Source organism: Sipha flava, unplaced genomic scaffold (genome assembly GCF_003268045.1).
Source record: "Sipha flava isolate LNK unplaced genomic scaffold, YSA_version1 482_pilon_pilon, whole genome shotgun sequence".
Classification (NCBI taxonomy): Eukaryota; Metazoa; Arthropoda; class Insecta; order Hemiptera; family Aphididae; genus Sipha; species Sipha flava.
The window spans coordinates 1-22,149 of record NW_020273279.1 but is presented as its reverse complement, the minus strand read 5'-3'; the positions used below and the strand labels follow the sequence as shown (position 1 = coordinate 22,149).

General features: G+C 28.1%; 1 protein-coding gene and 1 long non-coding RNA gene across 3 annotated transcripts; one reads left to right on the top strand and one right to left on the bottom strand.

The window, feature by feature from the left end:
* Positions 1-5,268: 5,268 nt before the first annotated feature.
* LOC112689923 (exosome complex exonuclease RRP44) lies at positions 5,269-13,545 on the bottom strand. The gene is made up of 16 exons (XM_025563804.1): positions 13,347-13,545; positions 13,120-13,287; positions 12,027-12,184; positions 10,910-11,088; positions 10,617-10,843; positions 10,437-10,554; positions 10,242-10,378; positions 9,748-9,885; positions 9,433-9,579; positions 7,277-7,514; positions 6,857-7,115; positions 6,528-6,771; positions 6,242-6,462; positions 5,992-6,160; positions 5,765-5,926; positions 5,269-5,671 (listed from the first exon to the last, which is right to left on the bottom strand). The coding sequence occupies exons 1-16, from the start codon at positions 13,407-13,409 to the stop codon at positions 5,429-5,431; spliced, it is 2,871 nt and encodes a 956-aa protein (XP_025419589.1). The 5' UTR covers positions 13,410-13,545; the 3' UTR covers positions 5,269-5,428.
* Positions 13,546-13,834: 289 nt separating this feature from the next.
* LOC112689924 lies at positions 13,835-21,004 on the top strand. Of its 2 annotated transcripts, XR_003149159.1 has the most exons (4): positions 13,835-13,920; positions 18,326-18,412; positions 20,726-20,783; positions 20,979-21,003. It is a non-coding gene; the product is annotated as an uncharacterized LOC112689924 (long non-coding RNA). The 2 variants fall into 2 exon arrangements; XR_003149160.1 differs by lacking the exon at positions 20,726-20,783 and having other exon boundaries at positions 20,979-21,004.
* Positions 21,005-22,149: the final 1,145 nt, after the last annotated feature.

Sequence of the window (22,149 nt, the reverse complement as noted above, 5' to 3'; positions counted from 1 at the left end):
TATTTTCGGCCATCAATATAAGCGCCCGTTTTTTTTAATTATTTTTAACAACAAGTAAATTAAAAATAAAATTAAAATAATAGATTATACTTACTCGGGATAAGCGCAGTGCACGTATTCTCGGAGAACATCGTTTTGCTTCAGGTGTTTCACGAACGATTGTAGCTTGATACAAAACTTCTGGTGATACAGCGGTCTACGGGTGGAAGCTGCCATCCCGGTCATAGTCAACTTGATGTCATCAATTTGCTGGACGGTCTGATTCGTCACAGGCCTGAACTTCTCCAAGTCTTTTACCGGATGGCTTTCGGTGTGACTTTCATTTTTCTTGGGGCTGAACAATTTCTTCAACGACCATAGAAAACTCATGTTGTTTATCGCGCGGGAACTAGCTCGTCCAATGCGATATAACTATGTTCTACGGTTCAGCCTGTAATCAATGGTGAAACGTGGAGGAGTTGTCGAAAAAGTTCTACTTCAGAAAATCAAGTTTATCAAATATTTAAAACCGCCATAGTTCGTTGTGCATTTGTACGAAGTCTTTCTTAGTCTAATTCTTTAAACATTTTAAGTACCCAAGTCCGATATAGTTCTACCTAATGTCCAAGAGGGGGTTCAACCCCCATAGCCCTCCCCTTATATCCGCATATATCTGCATACATACACAGGCGCAACTAGAGATAACATTTTTTTTTTTTGAGGGGAGAGAGCTATAATTATGGAGATAACGTAGACCTGCAGGTAAGTCTACACCCCCCCACACACCAATCTACTAATTTGTACGCGGAAAAATATGTTTCTATAACTCACTACTACTACGGGTTTGGATTCTAGCAAAAGGATGAAAAAAACGCGATCTCGTTAGACAAGCTTTGATCTCGGAACGTTCCCGGGTAAAGCGAGAGCAACGAACGCACCGGAACGACCGAAAGTGGTCAAACTCAACGGTTGTATCCCGTGTGTTCGGATAGGTTAGGTTAGGTTAATCGACTTCATCCGAGTGAAAAACTCGCGGACGATCCGTCGTTTCCGTTCCGGTAGAACTACACGTTCAGGGGCGAGCCAACTCAGGGACGCCCTCAACTGGTCTACTTACCACGTTGCTATCCACTTACCGGCGGGACGTACCAGTCCGGTAATGTTGCAAGACACCTCTACCGCACGGATGACGGACCAGCGAACGGGGCGACGAAACGGTACATTGCGATTACGATTTCCAGGAGGTGAGGAAAGATGTGTACAACGGGAGGTGAAAATTAAAAATAAAAAAAATTTAAGTATCCGTCAAAACGTAACCGTCCGCAGAAAACGTATCGCCGTCATCGATGGTCGAAGTCCCGTTCGAACGCAACGTTGACACAACGTCCGTGGGACGTTTGCGACACGCGTAGGAAAAAGCGCGTAAAAAAAAGTAAAAAATAATAATAAGATTAAACGAAGACAGAGAATAAAAATAAAGAATTACCGCGTTACACGTACACGTATTAATTGTACAGAATGATTTTTATTTTAATCACTTTTATTAGTGCTTGGGTAGTTCGAGTTCCGATTCGTGGAAAACGCATTTACCTACCATCAAGGATCGATAATAATTTTATTCGACACGGAGCAAAGGAATCACACCATAGATGCGTTGTTCGAAATTTTCGATCCTGACGATCGATTAATATCTAAAATTCCAGAAAAATTAACCAAATTACTAGCGTATGAAAACAAAATTATTATCCCATTTGATAAACAAAATTCATAACTGTCACATGATACTCCGTAACAGGTACAAAAAATGTATGAATTAGAAAACAAGAAAATATTATAATCACTTGGCCTCGCAATTGGTTGGATTTGTAACTTTTTTTCTAATTTTCGGATTTGTTGCTAAGTAGGTTATAAACTCGTTTGTTAAAAATAATTAATATATCTACTAATAAAAATTCATTAAAATCTAAAAAAATTTAGAATAAATTAATGCAATTTTTTTGTATATTCCTCATTTATAATACAATTTCAGATATTTTTAAATATGATTCGCAAGATTAATTTTATTTTATGTAAGAGATAAAATAACGATGGAGACCGTGTCGGATATTAATGTATGCCAGACTAATATAACAATAATGAATAATAATTGTTGATTATAACTATTGCTTTGTATATTATGATAGCAGTGGTTAATCTGACGCACCATGCCAAAATGCACAACTTGCTGTCCTCAAATCGGAGATATTTCGAGTTTGAGAACTCAAAGAAATGATTTTTAAGGTATGCATGCAGATGTGTATTAACGATCATTCAAATACATTGTTTTTAAATGTTAATAATTTTGCTGTAAGCTCCTGGAAGATCAGATTACGATGGTCTTGATAAAAATACAAGTCATTTTTTTTTTTTTTTTTAACAGTCAAGTATTTTGAGGAATAAAAAAGTTTTTTGCTATTTTTTCACTTTGAAGAGCATTAGTGGCGATCTATATCGTTTCGCTCTACCGCAGTTATGATGATATGCTACACCACAGAACCAGGGCCGTATTTGGACATTTTACGCCACGGGAAAACATATTTTAGCCACCCTTCCATAACCCCCCCCCACAAAAAAAGTTATTTTCTTTAAATATAAGGCACTTTGTTGTAAACATTGTTCTAGTCCATAGAAAATGTTGCCAACCATCTTATATAATATGCGAAGCCCATTCTTAGACTAATATAAGTCTCATTATCATACCCCCACATATAAAATATAGGTAAATTATAAAAAAATATTAAAATTAAACAAAGTAAATACTTACTAATCTATATTATATATAATCTTGAAAAACTCACTACATCCATGTCTTAAACAGTTGTATTAACTTAAATAGCGAATCTTTTTGTGTAATGAAATATAATTTACACGGAATACTTGTACAAGTACCTACTTAAAATAAACTCTAGCCTCTAAAAATTTTTATATATAGATTTATATATACAATTTTCAATTTAATGTTACAAAATAATATAATCAGAAAAAATAATTTCCTTATTTTACAATATAATGCATATTTATGGGTATTAATACACTTTTCTCCAAATAATATTGTAAGAAAATATTATAGTCTTAGTATAGTTTATTTACTTAAACAGTATATTACTGGAATGTTATATAATAATAAATATATTTGCTTTGATTATGTTATGTTTCATATTTGTATACATTATCTTCACATGTTCTTTTGGCTTAAAAGCACATATATGTTCTGATTACAAGAAATTTCCACACTTTGTCTTTCATAAATTATTTATATTATTATATATTCATTCTGTATATTTTTTAATTATTGACGATGAGTACTTTTAAGTTCTCTGAATGTGAGAAAGGGATTAGCGACCTCCACGTGGTCTTTCTTGGATATGTTTTTCACTAAGAACGTTTAGAGTGTAAATCGTAACTAACGCCAACATTTATGTATACACACCTATTAAAAAGTATTCACTTATCGTACAATTTTTTTTTTTTTTTTTAGACAACATCTAGGAAGATCTATCCCCATTCTTATAGTTTGTGGTCAGATTCACTTTGTATAAATATTCATTAATTATTATTGATATAATTCGTTATGCTTTAGGTCTTTCTTTTAACCGACTATATTGTACTTAAACGTGTTTTTATTCTCATAATTCCACATTTTGAAAAATGTCGTTATCTAGCGTTTATGAGACTTATAAATTGTTGTATATAACATACTTTTAATAAATGTGCCCCTTCGTTATACTATAGGTTAGGTTACTAGAGAAGACACTTAAAATGTTTTTGTAAACATAAATATATATTTTATTCTGTAACTGAAATATCAAGATCTATATGCATATTTATACTTTTTTTTAAATTCTTTGCCCGTCTATTAAATATAAAAATAATACACATATTTAATCTTTAACAGTTGATGAGGAGACACATAACTTTCTGCGGGTACTATTATTATTCTTGATTATTTTAAAATACACTGCAGTTTGCTCTCTGCTATTTGATTTTTTTATAAACATAATGTTTTATACATATATTATATTGGTTTTTGACACCGTGTATCGATTGTAAGTATAGTACTATAAGTATGGTACCGTAATATTTTTAAGAAAACAATTAGGTGGGTGTCTCCTAGATAGCGAACGCCTTTGACACCGAAGGCGTATCAGTTTTCCAACCGTATATTATCAATAGTAATAATTATCACGAGTAGTAACCGTGGTATTATTGCATGATACATTGTATCTACATAATAGTGTTTTGAATATTATTAATATAATTTTATTAATATTAATAATTAATTACTAAAGTAATATTAAGCGAATTTCACCCGGAGCGATGCATACAGAAGCTAGTTTAATATTAAATAATAATTATCAAAATAGTTTTTCCAATAAATGTATTGAAATAAATATAAAAACATTTTTTTTTTGTTATTAGATACGCCATATTTCAATATAAAATTTCCGCCCCCCTAATAAGCTAAACAATTTGCCGCCCCGGGCAACAAGGGACACTTGCCCCCCCCCCCTCAAATACGGCCCTGCGCAGAACAAACTATCATTCATTACAGTGTAGGTATATTGTATAATAATATTACACGTTAGACATTATTTGTTGTGTAGTCTCAAATACCAAATCTAATCCGTCGCAATGCACAGGTTTATTTCGAATTAAAATCCGAATACGTGGGAGTATTTATTATAAAACATATATCATATAGGCGCGCACTCGGCTGAAACTCTATTCTTGAAAACATGTGTTTTTCGGGGTTTAAACATTCACGCCTACCATGAGCATTACAGTACGACATATAGATCTAGATGTTTAACGTTTCTGCGTGATGGTGATAAATAATAGCCGAGTACACACTGTGGTGGTGATGCCCAGAGTGGCGCTAACCAGATGTGCGATGTGTTAAAAAAACGAGTTGGCCCAAAAATGTAGGACGGCCAAATAGGTCGGAGCGGACCTGGCAACGCAACTGCAGCACCGTATTCAATTATTTGCCATACAAATATAATTCCAATTCTAAAATCGGATTGATTAAAAAAAAAAAATTATTGTCTTATCGACTTAAAAGAAATAATGGTAAGATCAGATTTGTTAAATGTTTTTCATGAGTTGATTTGATTTTTGCTTATATATTATCTAGAAATTCAACTTCACAGATTTAGATTTCTTTTTTTTTTTTTTTTTAGGACAGCAAGTGTAAGAAAAATCTAATAAACATATATTAAGAAATAAATAATAACATAATAACACATTACATTTAAGCATAATTGAATCTTCTATTGTTTGTATAAAAAATAATTTATTCATTGGTCCAAAAAATCAAATCAGTTCTATTGTTGTTAGTGGCCAAACAGAATGACTTGTGCATACAGCCTCATACAACAATGTAAGATGTCAATGATTAAATGTAATTAGTTTAAACTTTTGGTTTTTTACATAATGGTTCAGATGAAGAATCACATGGTTTTGGATTTTTCTGTGTTTGCTGAACAGTAGTTGTACTTGCAATCGATGATGGTATACTAAAATTTGGTATCTCTGGTTTGACCAGCTTTAACACAATCCTCTCATGTTGAACATTACTGCTGTCGAGACTTAGTTGAACAGTCACTGGATCAAAAGTTCGAAAAACTACTTGTCCACATCTCTGAGTCTGTTCCTATATTCATAAAAATTAATTATGTTAGAAACATCAACCATGTTATTTTTTAGTTAGAAATTTTAACCAAAAGTTAAGTCATAAATTAATTACCTCTTCGTTATATGTAAATGTAACCATTTGCAATTGCCCTTTACGTGGTGATAAGAAAAGAGTACCTTCTAAACCATATTTTGGTATGAGTATTTGTAATGCATTCTTTTTAACATATAATATGTAACCCTCTTCATCACGGATTTTTCCACGGAAAAATATCTAATAGAGTAAATATTATATTTAATTATAATCTGAATATTTTAACTTAAATATGATTTATTTACATGAGTATTCAAAGCAACAGATGCTCTTTCAGCGTACGAAGACATTCGAGTTCGAACATTTAAATTTTGGCATATCGCATCAATTTTTCGTTTGTCAAGTAATTCAGGAGTAGTATTCTCTGCAGCAATGGATACAGCTAAAAGTCTATGAACAAGCACATCTGCATACCTGTAAATAAAAAATGAATTTTAATATTTATCTATTGAATTTCGATTTGAATAAAATTGTTTTAATCTATTTAAGAAATACCTTCTAATAGGAGATGTAAAATGAGTATAGATCGGTGCTGCCAAACCATAATGCATAAATTCATCATAAGTTTTTGTGCCACTAGCAAAATAAACTGCTTGTAACATACATCTAGTAGCTAAAATACGAAGCATGGTATTGAAAAATGGGTTGTCAAGTTTAACAGCTTTGTCTAAAGAATTTGCTAAGTCTTTGCTAGTGTCCACATTTAATTCTACACCCTAAAATAAATTTAATTAAGTATGTGTGACAAAAATGTGTGCTCAAGTATATTATACTACTATACCAAATGTGCAGCAGCTTTAATGAGCGATTCAAAGTTTGAAGGAGGTGGCTTGGGATGACGTCTTAAAACAGCAAATTCAGGGAAATCTGAATATATCTTTTTAGCAACTTCTATATTAGCTAATAACATGAATTCTTCAACCATTGAATTGGTTTCTTTTAATTGTTTTACTTCCACATCCAATGGATCTCGTGTTTCACTATCCATTAGGAAACGAATTTCTGGTGATGCCAAAACCAATGCTCTAAAAATATATTTTTAATAATATACAATAAAAAAAAAAAAATAAAACAACAATAATTAATTTAACTACAGAATAAATGTTATACCCTGCGTCCAAACGACGTTTCTTAAGAATCTTAGCAAATTTATTAAGTTGTCTCAATCCTATTGCAATTGCAGTGTTTTGATTTTGATCGTCTATTATCAATTGTGCTTGTTCATAAGTCATAGCAGCTTTGGACTTAATAACACTTTTTGTAAAACTACTATTTACTATTTCTGCATTTGGAGTCATTTCCCATACACAAGAAAATGCCAAACGTTCTTCTCCTCCACGTAAAGAGCATAGGTTTGAACTCAATAATCCTAATCAGAATAAATAAATAAGTTTATATTTATACTTAAGATATATTGTTCATTTATAAAACTAGGATTTTAAGGTTAAGATATATTAAATATATTAAACCGATTTGTCATTGGATACTAAATATATCAAATTGGTTGTATAATCAAATATCAAATATTACCTGGTACCATATCAATACGTCTTCCGGTTAAATAAACAGTAGTTGCACGCTGACTAGCTTCAAGATCTATGGGTGTACCAGGTTTAATAAAGTGAGTGACATCAGCAATATGCACACCAACTTGGAAATTTCCATTTTTCAAAGCCATACAATGTAATGCATCATCAATATCTGTACATCCTGGAGGGTCAACTGAACAGATGTCTAAGTCACGAAAATCTTCCCTACCAAAAAAATCCTATAAAAACATTACATCAAATAATGAAAAAATGATTTTGATTACTTTATGAACAATAATGATAGTTCAAGGTGTTGCAAATTTCTTTAATCACCTTTTTAAACAACTATCTAATAAAATGCAATGTTTTTATATGTTTTTAAATTAAAAATAATTATATTCAAAGAAAGTCATCTAATATATATAGTTATGCAACACTTTTTCTATTTTAAATACATTAGTTTTCAAAGAACCCTAGATCAACACCATAATAGCACACATGCATTTTATTGTATTGACAACCACAGTTATAGTTTACCAAATAAATAGTATCTATGGCAATTAAGTATAATATTTTTGATTATTAAGAGTAATAATTACTTACTTTTACAAAAAAATTTCTAATTTTACAGTTTTATATGGAGAATATAGGGAATATAGAGAATATAGAACTGAACCAAATAGAAAGTGAAATCATGAATGATACTAATTCAATTGATATCATAAAGGAAATCACGAAGTTTGTTTCCTATTTAAAAAACAATGAAAACTGTCGAACGATATTGAAACAATCAAAAATAGAGTAACTTAATCATACTAATAGCAATTATAAATTATAATTTTAAACAAATAATACAATTAAGATTGCAGAATGAAATAGAATTCAAACAGAGGGCTGAAAAAATATTAAAACATTATCATGGCCAAGATCAAAAAATATTTGAAGAAAAACTTATGAACGAACAACAAAAATATATTAATGCTATAATTAGTGATATGGAAGGTGAAATTGATAAAGAAAGTAAGTCATATTTAACAATAAGTATGAAGTATGAAATTAAAACTATATTCTAGAATTAGAACCAATAAATATTGCTCAGATTTATCAAAATATGTTGATTCTTAAAATGTGTAACATCAACGAGTCAAAACATGTCAATGATCTAGAAGACTTTATAAAAACAAATAAAGTACATTAAACTAATTTTTTTAAAAAATCTTAGGACATGTTAAAAATATAATTTTTCAGATAAATTTAAAATACATATCTAAAATAAAAAGAGAAATTATAAGTAAAATAAATAAGCTATCACCAGAAAGAAAACAATCTAAAATATTAGACAAACAAATAGTACACCCAACAAATACTTCTAAAGATTATACATCGTGGACACTTTGTTCAAATGTATCTAGAAGAAATATTCAAGATAATAAAACTCGAATACAACCTATTTTAATGAGGTTTTTAAAATTTTAAAATAGACTGAAAGCCCATTTAGTTTATAATATTAATGGATGATTAATACTTGCATTTTTTAGATACAGAAATAATGAAGACATGATCAGTCATGATTTAACAGTAAGTAGTACTGATGATGACTTTATTGAAATTTCTAGTTTCAACAATAATTCCAATCTGAGTAAAGACAATGAAGAAAATAATAGTGGAGATGTGCATTTAATATTAAATCCATTTGACATTTGATATAAATTACAACTTGTTTTTGTTAATAATGTAAATAAGCTAACAATTATATGTTGTTGTTACAATAATGTCTAAATATATATTTTTTTAGTTTACAACATAGATCTTATGGTAAAAGACAGAACATAGTAGTAGTTACAGAGTTACTGTTCGTAAGGCCCAAGGTTTAATGCATATATTTATGCCTACTAAAGATTTTTTAGCGCATATATAGTTGGTTTTTAATGCATATAAATCCTAACTCTAATCATTAACAATTTCATCAAGAACATGATCAATAACTTCATCAATCATTATAAACAATAATCAATATACTGTATGTTCTGTCTATTAGTAAAACTGTAAATTTGAATAAACAATGAGTAATGGTATTTAATTTTTAAAAATATTACATTCACAATGCATTTTTTACAAATTTTTAGTACTAAAAAATTAAATAGCATTCGCACTTACCGAGTCAGTTACAGTCCATGTTTCTTTTGGTAAACATGCCAAAACTTGATCTGAAAATTTACTGTGAGGAACATCATGTTCCAATAATATAACTTCATTTTCGGCTTCTCTTTCACCAATTTTACCAAGAGACCTCACAAAATGACCCTACAAACATAATATAATAAAATAATAAAAAATATGTTAAAAATAAAATATTTAATAACGTGTCTGCAATAAGTAACTAATACCATTAATTATAGAATAAATTTATTTTATAAACTATATTAAAATAAAAATTTTAAATTAATCAAATATTGTATACAAAATACAAACCAATGGATATCTTGAAGTTCTTGGCCATGTATCAATAGCAATAATAAGACGCTGATCTTTTAATTTATCATACTGTCTAGTTTCTATTCTAATTTTTGGAATTTTTTTCTCTGCCGGTACAAACAAATGTCTAGTTGCCTGATAATAAGTAATATATGTATAAATATAACTTCCATATAGTATTTTATTTATTTTTATTTAAAACAAATATAAGGGGTGGAAGCCCTTAATATAATAAACAATTATTTATCTTTATTAAAATTATTTAAACAGGGTCCGGAAAAAAAAACCTCTACAACAAAAGCATGATGTTAACCAGTCCACGCCATTGCACCTACTAAAAATGGCACGTACACCGCTATCGATCGATACCCCCTTCATAGTTGTACCAACACCACAACTCACACAGCGTAAGCTCTAAATACGGGAGGTTTTTTTGTCGGACCCTGTATTAGCCAAAATAAACAATACATCAAGTAGTAATGTTAACTTACATTTTCAACAACACTGTGTTGAATAATTCCACAATATTGTCTCCACTTTTTTCGTATTATTCCGACCACTCGACCTGTTGGGTGTTTATCTTTTGGCTGTACAGTATTATTTAAATTATTTTCCAATTCCAAATCATCTATTAAGTTTTTAATACATTTATTATGAGTACTAATAAATAAATTTTTTTTTTTTACCATAATCTGCAATAACTAAATTAGTAGGTGCACTCCATTCACTTTCTGGAAGCATCTGAACGGCAACAATATCACCATTAATAGCCCGATTGAGATGTTCTCTTCCTTGCAACAATATCTAAAATAACACTAAAAATATTAATAAAGGAAATTATATTTTCTTGCTTTTTATCAATATACATTTTTTTCTTGACCTTCCACAAAAACATTTCCTTCAAGGAAATTATCATTAGATGCAAAAAATGTGCCTTGCAATAATTTTCCAGATTTTATGCCCATATGAATTTGTGCTGGTGTTAAATGCGGTGGGAAAATTGGCTCTTTACTTATTTCTTCTACTACACTATTACGATTGGACAACTTATCAGTTAATGTTACATTATTTAATCCTTTTACATATTGTTCCACTAAAAATAAAATTGTATTTATTTTGTAATATTTTAACTTTCTATTTCCAAACTATCAATACTCACATGACATTGTAGGTATTCCCTCATTAATTGCTTTAGCTTTACTAGCTTCATCGCTAGATATTAATAATACTTTTATCTTTCCATCAAAATGTTTATTATACCAAAGAGCTGAAACTCTAATCATTCGGTCATTATAATCATTTGGACTTTCGCCACGAACACGTTCAACATATGTATCCCTAAAAATAAAAATAAATGAACAAAATACAGTATTATTACTTTTTAAAGATGAGACAAGAATAAATAATTATTAAAATTAAATTTAAATAAATAATTATTATAATAAAGTTTACACTAAGTATGTTTAACTAAATAAGTTTAATTATCAAAAAATTAATATTTGGTAAAAATTAACTTTACCGCACTTTTTTTTTTTTTTTTTTACTAAATAATACATTTTATTAAATTTTTAATTTGCAAACAATTGTACATTACAAATATCATAATACTCCAGCCAAAGCATTTATTTATTTATTTATTTCTATATATAAACTATTTATTTATATATTAATTTACGAGTGTTAACCATTAACTAATTTTTATTTTATTAATACTTTTCATACTGATAATAAATCTGCAAAAAAAAATGTTAGCGTATCATACTAGTTTGAAGTTACTAGATATTTTAAAATTGTGTATTATACTGATAACAAGCATATGTGTTGCTCAGAACTCGGACTATAAATATTTTTATCATTTTATATTATACTTATATTTTAAAATATGAATAGTTAATAATAATATCCACACAACAAAGTTTTTCACAACAAATTGAGAAATGTTTTTAATTATTTTAAATGTCTTAAATCTCATTTACAATATTTAACTATTTTGGAAATTTTAGCTACAGCGTAATATTGCAATAACTATATGAACTGAAAAATATGTTATCTTGAGATCTCACACTAGTCATGTGTAATACCTTATATTTTGTACAACTTTTGAAAATATATAATTTTCAAATTACTTAGTGCAAACAAAAAAAAGTTTGTAATAAACGTGAAAAGTACTATTAACTCAACAGAGAAAGAATGTGATCAGTGAAGTAGATTTCTTCCAATTTTTTGTTATTTATTCAATAAATATGAATATTGAAAATTTTAATTGTTGTACTTACTTATGATAAACGTTTACAAATACATAATAGCACCGGGAATGATTCCCTATAAGGTCCATTAAACGTTTATAAACACTATGACTAAGATGTTTTACTTCTTCAAGAACAGTTTGCAGAATAATAACATTCTTCAAGGTATCATCTTCTAATGCATCAATCTATAAAAAATAAATACATAATTTGAATATTTATTCAGAATATTACCTTACATTTATAATTAAATTATAATATATACAATGATTCTATAATGTTGCATGCCATACAATCAATAGATTTTGTGTTGATGATGAGTAGAAAGGTGTTTAAAAAATAATTCAACATTAAATTAATTACTGTTTATTAGATTATATTCTATGTTCAAAACATTTATTCGTGAATCTAAATAATTTTAAGTCCAATTAATTAATTTATGAGTTTAAACTGCAGTGAAAGTGCTACAATCATACTAAAACACATCTGAATATGAGTCTGTTTGAGACTCCCTTTAATACCCCGATCTTGTGTGAACTTCTTGTCGTTCTCTTTCTCATCACTGCCAATACAGTATTTAGCTAATGATATATAATTCTCATACATGGAGTTCTTTTCTGACAATCCAGAATGTGACTTGTGTCTTAATTATTACTGTGCACCTAACCCTGGACTATTTATTATATATTATATCCAAATGTGAAATTATTTCATATTGTATGCTCATTCACTAATATTTTAGTATATGATGTATATTCCCACACCTGTTAACTATTGTTTCTATTGATTGATTCATAGAGCTTTAATTTAATTTAAATCTTTTAACTATAGTCTTATACCCAGGCTCGTATTAGTATCTGTTATTATAGTCCAAGTTCCCACCATAGATATATATCTGTAGTATATATCTGTGGTTCCCACATGCTTATGTAGTACTCCATGTAATTGTAATAGTATAAGGGCTTACATTTATCTATGTCCATAACAAAAATCTACTCAGTGTCTGCAGGTAAAAAACCAAAAAAAAAAAAACATTAATTCAAACAAATAAAACTTTTAAAACAATATTAGATTTACAATTAATATGTGTATGAATAGATGCTATAGTAATGATCATAATTACCTGATGCAACACTACATTTGTGTCCAGCAACAAGTAATGTTTGTCCGGTACACCGTCATTGTCAACAGACGGATTCTTTTCAAGAGGTTTTTCACCATTGCGTTTACATTTCTTGCACGCCAATGAACCACAACCTATGTCGTCCCTTAAGTAGTGTTCACGAACAATCTAGGCAAATAATTCGTTAACGAACCGCGCGCCAGAACATCAGTAGTGGAAACACTCACCTTCAGAATATTACCACGCTTGGTCTTGCGTATAAACGTCTTAGATGTCACTTTCATGACCATGATGCAGCGTCGCAGGACCGATGTATAATGTTGTGTTAAATATTGTTTGCGCCGCAAACGGCTATAATTGTGTTATTCGTGTTATCATTTTCGTGCGACACAACGGTGTGTCACGTTGTTGCACCCATAGATAATAGAAGAATGGATAGGCCATTACAACTTATCACACGGGAATAAATATTTATTTTGAGGTTACAAGGGGTCTTATCAATTATCAAAATGTCAAATGGTAAATTTAAATAATCAATAACTATAATAGGTGTTTTTTACATTCAGTTCTTTTCGTTATTCATCATATTTTATATTTAATGTTAATTTTTAATATTAATATTGAATAACAAAATCATACTTATATTTACTTATAATTTATAATTAAAATGATATTACCTATGTCGAATCTTAAATAAATATATAAATCATAATTTGGATCCATAAGTCGGTATAATGACAATATTTAATACACATTATTTACTCATGACTAAAATGAATAAGCTTTGTTAACTTAGCTCGGGTACGTTTTTCCTTAATATTGTTATCATTTATTTTTCTAATTTCGTGAAAAATACGAATGTCAACATATTTATTGATTGTTAAATTTATTAAATTATCTCTGTGCATATGCTTATTTAAAAATGATTCTTGTCCTGTGCAATATGGAATTGTTTCTTCTATTATCTATGATTGTGACGGGCGCGTGATTTGATGATGCCGCTTCTTAATTTTCGTTTAATTTTTCTTCGGGATTCCACGTATCGCGGAAGGCGCGAACGGGGGTGCTGAAACCGCTGAAAATCGATGGTGTTTCACCGTCTAAAAAAAAAAACCGGGGTGCTAAAAGTTTTCTCTTACCCCCCCCCCCCCTAGTTATGTCTAAGGTTAATGAATTACCATTGCTTATTTTACGAATTTATCAATACGAATTAATGGTTAACAAGACCACCCGATACTTTAGCACTAAATTTTAAATGTATTTCAAATATTCTGTAAAAACGTAAAACGATAGTACAACGGAGCTTTTCTACCTACCAAGTGCAAAACATGCTAAATGCGTAGGCAAATATCGGCTCTAACTGTAATTTAATAAAACTATTATTCTTCAATAAAACTATACACGTCACACCAACTCAGCTATGTACAATTTGACTTATTTTCTTTTAAATTGGTATATTTAAACATACATTTTATGTTCGAGTTTCTATTTTGTTATTGTCAATCTCAATAAAGTAAATAAAATATACTTTATTACATATTATTTTAATTTATTTTATTATATTTAGGTACAGTTTTCATAATATACATATTATACAGTATATCTATGATGACGTAAATTTTACAAGTCTTCAACAAATTGTTTTTGATCATTGATCATTTTTGATCATTCGATGATTAGCATTCGTTGAAGATAGACGTTTATTATTTCGCACATCTTTACCGAAAACTTTCTTGTCAAACACAAACATAATCGACTTTGTACAAATATGGGGATGATGAACAACTCGGGCAAGACCAACGTGACGGCCGCTGAAAAGGTTGAATCGATCGGAAATGGATTCAGTACGAAATATTTTGATGCGTTGATGGGCAAGCCAAATCCGATGGCTTTACAACAGATGTTCAACGAACAGTCTGTATACATATTTACACAACATGGACATCCTGACCATGAAATGTACGGGATGTATTTGATTGAAAGTTTCATAAAGTGGATGGAGTATAGTTTAATGTACAGTTACCGTTCGTTCATTGGACACCGTTAGACCGCACCCAACGGTGTTTACGGTTATATCGGCCTGCGAACTATAGCGTCCAGAATACGGCATGACAATCAAGTTCACTCAGACATTTATCATTAAATACATCCCGTGAACCACAACAGAGTACCGCATTGTTGAAACGCATTATAAATTTGAGGACGATTATCTTCCAAAAGATGTATCGGTGAACATGACTTGTAAGAAGATATCGTTAAAAAAAGCAGAAATTTCCGATTATTTACGTTTGTTTTAAATTCAATCAATCATTAGTGAACTTGGACTGCGATTGTTTATTATCCCTCCCGTAAAGCATAGTAACCGCACACGAAACAGATTGTGTACAGTGGTTATTACAAGCCATTTGTTTTTTATTTTATTTTATGTGATAATGTATGCGTTTAATAAAACGAAAGTGAAAGATAAAAAAGTTCGCCAATAGGTATTTAATTTACTTATTTTCGTTTGCCTCACGGCCATCGATAACATTTTCCGGTCGATTTACATTGACTGCAGTTCGCAGAGGAACGAAAGAGATTTTGAAAAAAAAAGAAATCAGAACCGCACCGATTGCAGACTTATGCTGGTGTGCATAGTCCTGTTGTTATGTGTCACATATAATTGCTTAAGTGACCATTATATAAGTGATCCATAATATTTATATGTAACCCGTAACTATTTATATGTACCACATAAGTTGGTTTTGCATAAACGATATTTATGTATTCAATAGTTATGTAAAGTGTATGTGATAATAACCATTGTTATCAGTGTAACTATGTTCATATTACCGAAAATGCATAGGATAACGAATAATATTAATATTTTTAAATTTGTATATTTAATTTTGATTTCTAATTTAATAAAAATATTTTATATAATGACAAGAAATTCAGAAAAATAAACGCGTCCGTACTCCTAATATTTTTGAAGAGGAAAAATGTTAACAATAGTTTTTACAAATTAAAATTAGATAGGTTAAAAGTTTGCTATTGTATAAAATCGTAATGTTATCAATAACTTGAATGGGAGTTATAGGCAATCCTCGATGATTGATTTGAATACCTAATAAATCTACTAACTGATCCATGACAATCAGTTTTGGAAAACGATAACGTTTCAAAAATGTATAGTTATTGTATTTTTCAAACGGGTCTTCTATAGGAATATACTTTCTTGGCATTTGTTCAACATCAAATTCATCGAAATATTCATCTACCATTTCTACATAATTAACAAAGTTATAAAAATCATCCATACTACTATATTTTAGTAATACAATTCTTTAAAATTTATAATTTGAACACGAAAAAAATATTAATATTAATATAAAAGTATAAAAATATTGATTAAAATATAATGTAACACAATATATTAAAACTATCTAATATATTATTTATTAATCAAGAATCGAGTTATTTCTTGTTTTATTCTAATTACAATTAATTTATTATTTAAGTATTTTTTATTTATTTGAAATTTAGGTTGCTTTGAACTCAAATTAATGTCATCCAAATCATCAGACTGTATATTAAAATTTAAAACATCCTTATTCAGTTAAATTTTTTCATCATGGTCGTTATGTTCATATCGTTCATGGATAGATATTTTATTTGCTGTTGAATCATCAAATGATGCTTGAAAGACATGTCAAAATTATTTATTTGCGTTTATGTTCTCTGTTTCATTTTGTTTTTAATATTCAAAATTGAAGGACATATTTAAAATTAGTCTAACTACTTGTCATGTTTTTGTTGATTTATGTAATTTCACAAAAAGGGTACTGTATCACTACAGGTAGGTACGTATAAGTACTGACAATACTGTACATAATATGTATTCATGTTATAAAATATAATAAATCAAATGAAAAAAGTATTTAGATGATGAAATTTATCCTTTATTATTAAAGTACTTGATTGATAATTGATTAATAATAAAATCATGAAAACTAGATATTTATCTATATATATATATATATATACCTAGTCTTCATGATTAAAATAATAAAACAATGAGCTTATTGATAATAAATTATATCCATATTAGAAATACGTCAAAAATTTTAATTGGACCGATAAGGACACGACATTAAAAAGACGCGCAGTGGCGTTCTGGGTAACTTAATATACAGCAGGGTCGAGGAAAGAATAAAAAAAGAAAAGAAAACCTCTTCAAATGAAGACATTGGTAACACAAAGTCTAACAACTTGCTTGGATATATTAACGTGAAGCATCAGAATTTTCAAAAAAATTTGATTGAGAAATATTTCATCCATGTTATGAATAACAAATAAATCACTATATTGATCCTTCTATTCTCGCACACGCTAAAGAAAAATAGTTAGAAATATTTAAAAATAAATAAATCGAAACGATATTCAAGTAAGGGTAAATAGAAACTATTAAACCTACAACAGACCTTAGTATTAAGTTGGTTAATGTCTTTTTATAATTAAAATAAATTGTTGTACCTAAAAAAAAAACTTCTACATTTAAATAATATTCCGCGGCACACGGATTAACAAACCGTAATGGAAACAATGATGAGACAGTTAATCTATGTACAATGTTATTTGTCATATTCTATTTCGGTTTGTTAAATCATTACATTCGTACAAATTACATTTTTTATGATTACTGCCAAGAGTATATGAGTATTAATATTAATAACAAATAAATTAAAAAACTAAGCCCTTTTAAACGTACTTCTTTTATGGCGATTGACAAGTATTTATAAATATCATTTATTGTTATAAGACACAATTTTTAATATTTAATTCATATTTCAAATAACAATGCATTGTTATATCCTAATATGAGCTATAGCCTAATAGTTTTAGGAAAAATCGTTTTAAACTTAAATGAGAGGGTATATAAACTATTACAACCTAACAGATCATAGTATTCCATCGGTTAATGTGTTAAAATAAATTTTTATAAATAAAAAACATTTAAATTTAAATAATATTTTTTGGCGCTCTACTGTGATGGGAGCAATGATGAGACAGATAATCTATGTCTAATATTACTTGTCTTATTCTATTCACGTTTGTTAATAATTGTCATTCTTACAAATTATGTTTTTTATAACTCTTGCCCATTATATATATTAATACTAATAAAATAAAAAAATTAATTATTATTTCTTTTTCTTTTTATTAGAGTAAACAGCCGAAATTTAGGAGCCGATTAAAAGTGAAATAAACTTACTAGTGACAATTACTTATCTACTTACTCCCAGGAATAACGGTACGTCGTTTTTATTTTGAATAACAACTTTAATTATAACAAAATTGATCAAATTTATGTTTTTAAGCTTCGACTTAATTTTTTCATATTTAATCCATTAAATAACCTTATTTTACTTAAAATAATTAAGTATTCTTTGTTATGTAAATAATATTTTTCCATTACTTAAATACATTTTTCTCCTTTCTTTATTTAGTTAAATTATTAATATTCTAAATTTATAAATTAAATTTCAATTTATTTGAATTGGTATGATATTTATTTTTTATTATTAAATATATTTTTGTGTTTCACCTGCATGAGTAATCTCTAGATCCCTTTTCATTTTTTCATTTGTTATTAAAGTATTCGTTTTTATTAAAAATTTAAATATAATGTTGTTAATACATTTATTTATGTTTTTTCAGTACATAAATAATGTTTAAAATTATGACATAATTTATATATTCCCCGGCCGCGTATTACCAAACCGGCTAGAGCGGAGGTTCCCAACTTCTTTTGACTCACGACACCCTTTAGTATTTTTTAAAAATTTGGAGGCACCCTATAGCCAATGCTTTATACTCTATAGTTTATACTGAATACACAATACTAATATATCATATATTTAAATTTATATTTTGTAACTTCGGTTTTATTTAGCATTAATAAATAATAAAGATAAGACAAAGTAACAAGTATTTGACTGTAAATAACTCTAAAACAGTTCACATCAAATCGATAGCAATCGAACCAGTATGAAAATTAAAATAAATTGAACATCTCAGTATTACTATGTAAAAATTATATGTTTTAATAATTAATTCATTAAATTATATTTTATATACATAATTAACTATACACAATAGTTTTTATACTATAGACATAGAGTATAGTCTGTTTTATTACTCACAGTACTATATTTTTCATGAAGGCGCTTAAAAATAAATATATATTTCAAATATTTTTGCCGCATCCTAAATTTTATATCGCGGTACCTTAGGGTGCCGTGGCACCCTGGTTGGGAACCTCTGGGTTAGAGCCCCATCGTCGTATACAAATACGCTGTTTTCATTGGTTTATTTGAAAAAACCGCGAAAATATATTTTTCTTTTATCAAATAGGGTTTAGCCAACTTTCTTAAACAAAATAAAATAAGATATAAATAAAACAATTTCTGTTTTGAGTAAAAGACATTTATAAATTATAAAACATTCTTACTTCACTTATTGTTCTTAAAAATGTTAAAGCATTACATGAGTCAACGGTAGGATTATGAGTCCATACAATTTTGATTAAAGCATTTAGTGGTGAAGAATACTTTAAATAATCATCATTCTTCCTAGTATTTTTTTTTTTTTTAATAAAATATCAATCGAAGATAAGCAACCAGTAAATTGGTTAGTACTTTTTTTTTTTTTTAATTATAGTGATTGATAATATTCTTGTGAAAAATTACCCTACACAGTATAAAAGTATTGTTTTTAAATATATCTCACAACTTATTTAATTTGCATTTAAATAATATATTACTTGATTGGTTTTAATATATCTGACTTATAACAAATTAATAAATCAACTTAGGTATATAGCATCAAATTATAAATTAGATATTAATTAATTACATTAAGAATTTGGTTATAATGTATAGGTACATTTTTGTGATATTGTTATAGGTATTAATTTTAAATGACATTATGATAACGAGTGTGTAACATATCAACCTGGACAAAATCGTATTTCTTTAAGTTACAAAACTCCCTACTCTCTAACGTTATTTCTAACGTTTTTACTAAAATTTTTTTTTTAAGAAATTAGTATCTGTTTATTTATTTATACGAGTTATTATTATATTAACGATATCAATTGTACCTAATTGATAAAAGAAAAATATATTTGCGTGGTTTTTTCAAATAAACCAATTAAAACAGCGTATTTGTATACGGCACTGGAGCTCTAGCTGGTTTGGTAATACGCTCCCCGTCCTCCAGGCACAAGGAAACTTGTTTTGGCATGCTTATTTTATCGCGACTGAAGAATATTTAAAAATATGATTTTTACGTTGTAAAATATGATATATTTTCAACATTTAATCCATATTTCAAATAAAAATACATTGTTGTATTTGTAGATAATTATATTCTAACATGCGCTATAGAATAATAATTTTAGTATAAATCGTTCTGAAACTTAAATGAGGGTATATAAAAACTTTTTCAACTTAAACAGATCTTAGTATTTCATCGATTAATGTTTTTCATAATAAAAATTAATTATTGTAAATAAAAAACATTCATATTTAAATAATATTTTTTTGGCGGCATACGGCGACAGGAGCAACGATGAGACATAATCCATACTCCATAACCTGATAATGTACATAATCTATGAGGTATAGTCTATGTCCAATATTATTTATTTTGTTCAATTCACGTTTGTTAAATATTGTCATTCTTACAAATTATATTTTTTATAATTCCTGCCCATTGTGTATGTTAATAGTAATAAAATAAAAAAATTATTTATTTTTTTTAGTTCTCAAAATGTAATTAATTATTAAAACATTGTATTTATTTCTATATTATAGTAAACACCCGAAATCTAGAAGCCGATCTAGAGTGAAACGAACTTACGATAAACAAATACATACCTACTTACTCCCACTGGTACGTTGTTTTTCTTTTGAATAACAACTGTGATTATAATTAAATCAATTAATTTTATATTTTTTAGTTACTATTTTATTTTTTTATATTTAATTCGTTCCTTTTTTAAACTTACAATAATTAAGTATTCTCGGTTAAGTAAATAGTTTTCCATTACTTAAATCAATTTTTTGCATTCAATATGCATTTAAATCAGCGGTTCTCTAACTGTGGTACGCGAAAAACTACATGGTGGTACATGAAAGGCCGTATGGTGGTAGAACGGAAATTAAAAATTCAATATTTAACTCATATATTAATTTAAAAACACTAATAAATTTTTGTAAATAAATAAATAATAATTTTATTTCAGTATTTCACAGCCTTTTTGTTTAAAATAAATATATTTAACTATGTAAAGTTTATATGGCTTTATTTTTAATCATTAATGGTATGTGACTGATTGATAATATACTCAAATGGTACGCGAAAAAAAATGTTTGAGAACCACTAATTTAAATTATTAATACACTAAATTTATCAATTTAATAGTATTAGTAATTTTTTTTATTATTATTAAATATATTTTTTTATTTCGTTTGCATAAGTAGTCTCTATACTTCTGGATACCACTTTTCATTTTTTCTTTTGTTATTAAAGCATTCATTTTTTGCTATAATTCAAAGTATAATTTTTTTAATAATATTTACTATGTTTTCTTTAGTACATAAATAATGTTTAAAATTACAATATAAATTATATTTTTCTCGGCCTTCAGGCACCAGGAAACTAAGTCATTTTTAACGTACTTCTTTTATCGCGATTGAGAAGTACCTATTTATAAATATTATTTATTGTTATAAGATATAATTTTTAATATTTAATCCCTACTTCAAATAGCAATACATTGTTATATTTGTACATTCTAATATGTGCTATAGCCTAATAGTTTTAGTAAAAATCGTTTTGAAATTTAAATGAGTGTATAAAAACTATTACAACTTTAACAGACCTCAGTATTCCATCGGTTAAAGTTTTAAAATAAATTGTTGTAAATAAAAAAACATTCACATTTAAATATTATTTTTTGGCGGCACACCGTGGCAGGAGTAA